The sequence below is a fragment of the Psammomys obesus genome, unplaced genomic scaffold (genome assembly GCF_907164565.1).
Source record: "Psammomys obesus unplaced genomic scaffold, mPsaObe1.curated_primary_1811, whole genome shotgun sequence".
Lineage (NCBI taxonomy): Eukaryota > Metazoa > Chordata > Mammalia > Rodentia > Muridae > Psammomys > Psammomys obesus.
Genome location: NW_026596085.1, coordinates 15,247,652 through 15,256,202, shown reverse-complemented (window position 1 = coordinate 15,256,202; position 8,551 = coordinate 15,247,652). Strand labels below are relative to the sequence as shown.

The window sequence follows — 8,551 nt, the reverse complement described above, 5'->3', positions numbered from 1 at the left end:
GTGTGTGTGTGTGTGTGTGTGTGTGTGTGTGTGTGTGTGTGTGTGTGAAAGCCAGAGGTTAACATCAACTATCATTCCTTCGTAGGCACCATCCATCCTGTTTGTTGAGACAGGCTCTCTCCTTTGCCTAGAACTTGTCCAGGAGGCTAGGCTGGCCATCCAGGAATCCTCCTGCCTCTGCCTCCCCAGCACTGAGATGACAAGCTCGTGCCACTACATCCAGCTTTTCTTACGTGGGTTCTGGGGTCCCCAGCCACTTTACCAACTGAGCCATCTCCCTAGCCCCTTCCCTTTCTGGTTTCTGGCTTTGTTTTGGAGACAGGATCTCACTGTGCATCCCTGGCTGGCCCGGAACTCTCTACATAGACCAAACTGGCCTCAAATTCACAGAGCTTCACCTGGCTCTGCCTCTTAAGTGCTGGGATTAAAGGCATGCACCCCCTCCCCTATAACCCCCAGTTCCTTCTGGGCTTTAATCCATGTCCTTTAATCGAGCCTGTTGAGAAGTGGGTTTTCTGCATCTCGGACCTGCTGTGCAGTCACTCAGAGTGCTGGGGTTGGGGAACCTGAAGTGACCTCACCTTTCCCTCCTCAGGTACAAGAAGAACCTGAAGGCCCTGTATGTTGTGCACCCCACCGGCCTCATCAAAGTTGTGTGGAACATCTTCAAGCCCCTCATCAGGTGAGCATGAGCCCGGCCGACCCTGATCACCTTCTTTGAGATGCACCTCTATAGGAGGGCTCCATAAGTGTCTGCACCTGAGGCATCTAGAGGTTTTCATGGGGGTCACATGACCGTCCAGGCCATGTGCTTCGGCATTCTGAGGTTGTGGACAGGAATGCTGGCCCTTGACACTGACGTCACAGCTAATATTTTAAATACCCCTTGGCCCACATGCCCACATTCTGCATCTGCATCTTGGTCCCCAGGGCCACCGTCAAGTTTACAAAGCCCAGGAAGGGCTTCAGTTTACACAACAGGGTGACTGTAAATGCAGAAGCTGGGACCCTGGCACATGGCTCCTACCCTCTTCAGGGAATGATCTGGGCCAGCCTGTCCTTTGCAGCTGAGCGTGACAGTGAGGAAGCCCAACCATGCTGGGTGTTTTCTTATGTTTTGTCGTCCTTTAATGTCCCCAGAGCAGAGACCAGACTGTTCCCTAGCTGTCTGTTATAGGCGTACACAGGTGGTTGAGGACCCACAAGATCTATCCCAACCCTTCCTCAGGGCCCAGGGCCCATGCTCTCCACAACCCAGGTTCCCTGGCATTCTGTGAAAGCTGTCTTTCCTGTGGCTGGAATCTAGCTCCCAGGTCTGATCTACTCTTGCCCACGAGAGGGAGCCAGAGCACAGGCCTTGGCCTCTCTTGGGGTGCCGGACTCATTTAGGCTGGAGCTGGCACTGGACTCAAGTCTACTCTGCTCCCAGGGGTTTCCCACCTGTCATCATCCCCTGTGATCTTGATTTATTTTGGGGTGGGGTGGGGCTGCGGTAAGTTAGATAATTCCATGTTATTTACAGTGTGGAGAACACACGGATTGTTCTAAAGGCAGCAGAATCTGGCATTGCTGAGCCTTAGGAAGTCATTGCAAGTCCGCAGGATGGCTCAAGTTCTGAGTCTGTATCAGTGGGACCTGAGCTTGGCAGGTCAAATGGCTGTCCTGGATCCCTGGGAGAGAATAGAACTTCAGGCGGAGGCTGTACTGTCTCCCCACATCCTCCTGAAACACCCCCGGCGACTCTCCCAAGGTCTCTACCCTTTGGCCCAACACAAAACCGCCACTCACCTGGGACCATGGAGTCTCCAGGCATGCAGGCTCGGTCTGCTGGTCCTCTGAGCCTGGCACACAGTTATGGTCAGTATCAAGGTCACCCTGGCAGGACCTGAAATCACCTGGGAGAAGGGCCTCCGGGCTTGCCTGTGAGGGACTATCTTATTAACAGAGGTGGGAAGCCCAGCTGCCACCTGGGGGTGGGACCACTCCCTGGGCAGGGGTCGTGGGTTGTGTAAAGGGAGAGGGGGAACTGAGCAGCGGCATGCATGCGTGCGTTCTCTGCTGCCCCGGACCTGATGTGACCCACTGCTTCAAGCTCCTGCTGTTTTGACGGGCTACACCTTGAACTCTGTTCTAAAAATAAACCCTTTCACCCTTAAGTTGCTCTTGTCTTAGTATTCTATCACAGAAAAAGAAACTAAGACACATCCACCCACTCCACACAGAAAGGCGCCCCTGTGCTCTCTGCTCTATGTAAATTCACAGCCAGTTCAAACTGGACACGCACCATTTCACGCAGGTGAGCCTCCAGGGCCTTTGCCCCATCCTGGGTCTCAGTGCGTAGTCTGTCATATGTCCAGCACCCCAACTCGTGCAGCCCTCTCTCCTTCACCCCGTTGTCTTACTCTCTTGTTTCTCCTCCCTCAGTCACAAGTTTGGGAAAAAAGTCACCTACTGCAGCAACCTGCGTGAGCTCCGGGAACACCTTCAGGGCGACCAGCTGCTGGTACCCCCGGAAGTCGTGCGGTGAGTGCCCGCCTTTCCCGGGCACGGCTCTGTGGTCCGGTATCCACACACATGTTCAGGAGCGCAAGCCTCGAAGGCTGCATGCCGTGGGAGGGTGCAGTGTTGCTCTGGCTCTTGACGCTGACAGTGCAAAATTGATTAAAAAAAAAAAAAAACCACATCGAGGCACGGCTTTGCGGTTCTGCTTCTGAGCCGGCTATGAAAGGGGTTCCCTGGTGTGCAGATGAGCCGTGTGTAGAATGAAATACTCCAGGAGTGGCAGGCACAGGGACTGTGCAGGACAGCTAGCGGCATCGCACTTGGCTTCCGCTGGATGCCTTCCCAAGTGTCTGTGGCAAGCCAGAGCACAGGGCCAGTGAGCAGAGCAGCCCCGGCCTCAGGCCTGTGCCGGGCAGGCCAGCTCCAGTGGGGCTCCCGAGCCTGGTCTGCCTCTGAGCCTTTCACTTCTCTCTGAGGGTGCCAGCGCCCTGCCCAGGATGCCCGAAACGTAAACCAGAGTTTACGTGGGTGTCCTGTTGCTGTTGATCGGGGCCCGATCCCCCACACAGCACTTGGAGATGGCTTCCACGGCTAAAAGGCTGCCCCCTGTGAGGTGATGCTCTCCTGTTGTGTCCATAGGTATGATGAGAAGCTGCAAAACCTGCAGAAAGGCCAGCTGCCCCCTCCCACCAAGACTCCACCACCTCGGCCGCCTCTGCCCACTCAGCAGTTTGGCGTCAGCCTGCAATAGTAAGTGATGGAGGGTGAAGGCTACTCTTGCTACTCTGAATGCGGGGACCCTCTGTGTCCTGGGAGGTTGCCCCGGTCCTCTGCCTCCAGTGGCTAAGCTTAACTCTACAGGAGAGAGTCCTCACTGAGGGGATGAGTGCCCACTACTCATGTGACCAGGCAGAGGACAAGAGCTCTCCGGTCACCCTTAAGTTCTGCCCTTCAGGCCTCTGGCTAGGACCTCTCCTCTCGCCTTCCAAGGGGAACGTGCTCACAGGCCTTTAGTGAGACAGATCTTCAGTGGATCTGTCATCTTCCTCTAGTGTTTACCCACTCATCTTGGGCCCCTCCTCTGGAAGCCTTCCTCTGTGCCCAGTCACACAGGCACCGCTAGTCCAGCCCCAATCCAGTATCCTATCTGCCTTTCCATCTGGGTCGGGAGTTTGTCCTTTGGGTCTCCTGCTTTGGTAGTAGACCTGGCTGATGGAAATCCAAGGCAATGTTTTATCTTAAAGCAGCTAAAGTAATCAGGTCACTCACAGTGTGCTCAGAAAGGGCTGGGCCAGGGGCTGGTGGGATGGCTCAGTGGTTAAGAACGCTGACTGCTCTTTCAGAGGACCCAGGTTCAATGCCCAGCATCCACATGGCAGCTCACAACTCCCTAACTCCAAGGCCTGGCACCCTCACACAACATACATGCAGGCAAAACACCAATGCACATAAAATAAAAATAGATAAATGAAAAGGAGGAGGAGGAGGGCTGTGTGGCAGGTGCCCGAGACAGGTTAAATGGTTCACTTCAGTCAATCGCTCCATGTTAGAAACTTGCATGAGATTTGGTTTTTCACTTAAAGCCCTGGACATCTTTACGACCCATGCAAGACGAGAGCCCTGAGAAGAGGTTAAGGGAAATCTAGTGGGATTCAGACTTGTCCTTGTCCTTCCTGGGCCATCAGGACAGGATTCCTCACGTCCCCCTGGGGATCCTGGGTAAGCCCCATCTGTGTGCTCTCATGGCCTGCAGTGCAAAAGGCACTTGTGGAAGGCAAAATGTGCCTGTGGATATCATATCCTAACCCCGGTGCCTTCGGCTGCACCTGGCTGTGAGAAGGACTTGGCAGGCAGGATTAGCATCTTGAGATGGGGGCTCTCTGGACCACCTTGTCGAGCCCAGGGCAACCCCTGGGGTTGGATGAGCAAGAGTATGTGACAGCCCCACACCCATTAGAGACTTGACCTCTAAGGTAATTCAGGGGGTTGTTTCAGGCTGGTCACCACTGGGGAGCAACAGGAGGTGGTGGGGAGGCTGACACGGGTGGTTCTGTGCCTGTCAGCGTCGGAGGCGCGATCCAGCACTGTTCCCTGAGCACAGCAGGGCTGTGTCTGGTGACCGGAGTGGATGGAGCAAATTGAGTCTGCGGGGAAGGAGGGGAGCATCTTGGGATATCGGCTGTTGTTTCCCATGTGTGTGTCCCTGGATCGGCACCGTCTGATGGCGCTTTGTGCCATGATGGGCATGGTCAGCTAGACGAACTCTGGGTTGCGTGAGCACATGGCTGCTTCCTGTTTTAACAACTTGAGTGGTGTCTGTGGCGGCTTCCGCTGGGTCACACAGCACCTCTGCACCCAGCCACGAGTTCTCAGGCGCAAAACACAGTGTATGGTGAAGTAGTTTGCCCCCAAACCATGGATTGTGGAAGTACGCTGCTGGGACTCCCTGGCGATCCACCCCAATGGCTGTGTAAGGCAGGTGCCGGCAGTAACCATGATCCCCCTTTAGGGGTCGCTGGTGAGAGACCAGGCCGGGAAGTGACAGTTTACACAACGTTTCTGAGGTCTCTCTGTACCTATTCCGCCCCTATGGTTCTGCTGCTGACATGCCCAGCGGCTCTCCCATTCAGCGTTCCTTAATGTCAAGGCTACAGCCATGCTGTCCGATGGCCTGTTATACCCTGCAGAGCCACCTCTGTCTTCTCATCTGAGACGACAGCAACAGCAACAAAACTAAAAACAGGGCTAGGAGTGCCATTGCCACCATGCCTGAGCACGCTGTATTTCACTATCTACTGTTGTGCGCTGGGCGCCCCACGCTGGAGGCAGAGACATTCCCGGGGCTCACTGGCCACATGGCCTGACCTAATCAACACATACCGGGCCAGTGAAGAAGGACACTCCAGGTTGTCCTGAGTTGCACCTCACACTCACAAGCGCACATATACACACAACCCCTGGAAAATGAAAAACCAAGTGTTGACGCACAGATCTGCCCAAGGTGTGCCTGCGAGGCGTGAATGGGGAGCTATTGGTGGCCGTCATCGGCCTCTCAGCTCTACTGTGTGATGGCTTCGGGAAGACTTGGTCTTTGTTTTATGTGTGTGGGTGATTTGCCTATGTGTGTGTGCGCGCATGCGTGTGCATAGATGCATGTGTGTACCATGTACGTGCCTGGTTCCCATCGAGGCCAGAGGAGAGTGTCAAACCCCCTGGAGCCATAGTTATAGATAGCTGTGACACGCCATCTGGGTGCTGGGACTCAAACCTGGGTGCTCTAGAAGAGTAAACAGTGCTCCTAACAGCTGGGCTGTCTCTCCAGCCCGAAGGAGGCTGTTTTTGTTCATCTCAGATGGGACGGACTGACAGACTAAAGAGGGGGTTCTGTGTAAGTCTAGTCTGCAGACTAGTGTGTTGATGGGGTCACTCAGACAGCAGCATCGCTGAGAATCCCCGAACCTCGGCATGGGTGACAGGCAGCTCAGGAGAGCTGCAATCCTGGATCTCCCTGTGGGAGCTGTTTACCGTTTACAAAACCTTACACAAGCTTCTCACGAGTCTCATAGGTTTCTGGTGAGTGTCGTGAGCCTGTGGACCTCCCTCCTTCCTCCTCCTTTCCCTCTACCCCAACACCTCCAGGAAGGGGTGTTTTATTCTGAAGCAAACAGCTTCACAACCTGGCCACCTGGGACACCTTTGGCCTTGTGACCTGAGTGCTTGTAGGATATGGTTACCCTTGACAGTTGCCAAGGGTCAGGAGGCTGCTGGGACTGTCACATTCGGTTCTAGGGCCAGTTAATGCTTTTAACAATCATGGAACAAATGGAGGGCTGGGGAGCAGCCTGGTAGTAGAGGACTTGCCCAGTATGCGTTATCGCCGCAACCACGCCAACGCCACACGGAAAAATCCGCTTCGTTTCCTCTTTAGGGAGCAGCAAGCACATCAGATGCCTTTGAATACATCCCGTGCACGCCGCTTTAAGAGATAATCTGTGTGATTGCTTCTTTAAATTAATATTTTATGCTTTCTCATTGCCAATGACTATAATAAAATGGCAATAAACGTATTAAATAAAGCACCAGATACGTAATTTGTTTGGACTGCGAATGAATGGAAGGCATTAAAATTCATAACCAAAGCCTATCCGCCAGTGTTAATTTGCTGATTTAAGTCCACAACAGAAAGCCATCACTTGGAACGAGCCACTTTAAGCCAAGAGAGGAAGGCAAAGTCAGGGAGTCAGAGGTCTTGCTCGGCCTGGGCCAGGGTTCCGAGGTGTTTGCTCAGCGTGTGCAAAGCCCTGGGGTCCCATCACCAGCCCTGCAGAAATACAAAGGCTTGCTTGCCATCCCCGGGAAGCAAGATGGAAATGTGTGAGTCTCTTCTGGGTAGCTGTGGGTCTGGGGAAAGAGGACGAGGTGGGCCAGGCTTTCCAAGTTGGGGAAGTCCAAGCTGATTGACTTTACATGTCCCAGTTTCTATGTCTAGAGATGAGCTGCTGCCTTCCTCACTAACCCTGTTCAAGAGCCTTGCAACCATGGGCCTTGCCACAGAGCATGCAGAATATACATACACCCTTCACCAACCCCTCCTCCAGGAAGCCTTCCCATCCATGTCTGTTGCCCTTCCTGCCTCACAAGCCGCACACAGTCATGAGCCCGCTTACCATCTCCAGAGTCTTAGACATTCCATGTAAATGGAGCCACAGCACTCGTGGCCACCTTTAGCTGTATTCTTCCGCCCGGTGTCATCTTCGAGGTCCATAGGGGGTGTGGCCGGAAGCATTTATAGCACAGCCATACCAGAGTCCGTTCGGTCTCCAGCGATTACTGGACGTTTTTGCTTGTTTCCACCTTGGCGTCATGATGCTTAGGGGCAGCCTGAAAATTGTGAGTTTCTGGGTTTTCTGTTCTCTTGGGTCTACAGCTCAGAGCCATAGCTGGGTTGCATCACTGGGTTGCACAGTGTTCCGGCTTGAGACACGCACCCCACCCCCACCCTGGCTGTTGGTGCTGTTGGGGGAAGTTGGGGGAATCTTCAGGGCTGGAGCCTTGCTGGAGGAAACTGGTGGCTAGGGGGAGGACTTGAGATTTATAGTCCAGCCCCACTTCTGGTTCCCATTGTCCCCTGATCCCTGGTGGTGTGAGCAAGCAGCTGTGGGCTCCCACTGGCACCATGAGCTGGTTCTGGGGTCATGTCTCTCCACCATAATAGACTTTGTCTCCTCAAACCGTGAGCCCCAAGAAACCCTCCCTCTGTTTACTGTCTCTTTTTTAGGAATGGTGTCACAGTGATGAGAAAAGCGGCTAATCCACAGGTTGACACTTTCCATGAGGACCCACAGGGCCATTTTCTAAGGTGGCCCCAATAGTTCCCATCCTCGCCAGGGGCTGGGTTCCAGCCCCTACATGAGGCTGCCAATGCTCATCATTGTCGTTCTTTACTGTAACCATTCTAGTGGGAATGGAGGGAAAATTGCTGAGGCCCTGATTTTGTTCTTATAGCTAGTGATTCTAAATGTCTTTTTCTATAGTTGGCTGTTTACATCCCTCCTTCCATCAAAAAGTCCTTTTAAATTTTTATAAAGGCATATTTTTATATATTCTAGGGTCTGGAGATATGGCTCAGAGGTTAAGAGCACTGGCCGCTCTTCCAAAGGTCCTGAGTTCAATTCCCAGCAACCACATGGTGGCTCACAACCGTCTAGAATGTGATCTGGTGCCCTCTTCTGGCCTGCAGGCACACATACAGGCAGAATACTGTATAAAAATAATAAATAACTAAATAAACCTCTAAGGGTCTGGAAAGATGGCTCAGTGGTTAAGAGCACTGACTGCTCTCCCAGAAGACCCAGGTTCAGTACCTAGGGCCCACACGAAAGCTCACCACTGTCTGTAGCTCCAGTTCCAGGAGCTTTAGCGCCTTCTTCTGGCCCCCACAGGCACTGTACACATGATGCCCAGACATTTGTGTAGGCAAAATGCTTATCTACATAATAGATGATAGATAGATAGATAGATAGATAGATAGATAGATAGATAGATAGAT

At 53.2% G+C, this 8,551-nt stretch overlaps 1 protein-coding gene across 4 annotated transcripts in view; it reads left to right on the top strand.

The window, feature by feature from the left end:
* The window catches only part of Arhgap8 (Rho GTPase activating protein 8), a 45,939-nt gene that overhangs the window by 26,693 nt on the left and 10,695 nt on the right, over positions 1-8,551 (top strand). For all 4 annotated transcript variants that reach the window (XM_055627059.1, XM_055627055.1, XM_055627058.1 and 1 more), the window contains exons 5-7: positions 596-682; positions 2,425-2,523; positions 3,142-3,252. In XM_055627059.1, coding sequence (XP_055483034.1) covers positions 596-682; positions 2,425-2,523; positions 3,142-3,252 — 297 coding nt within the window. The remainder of the gene's footprint in view (positions 1-595; positions 683-2,424; positions 2,524-3,141; positions 3,253-8,551) is intronic.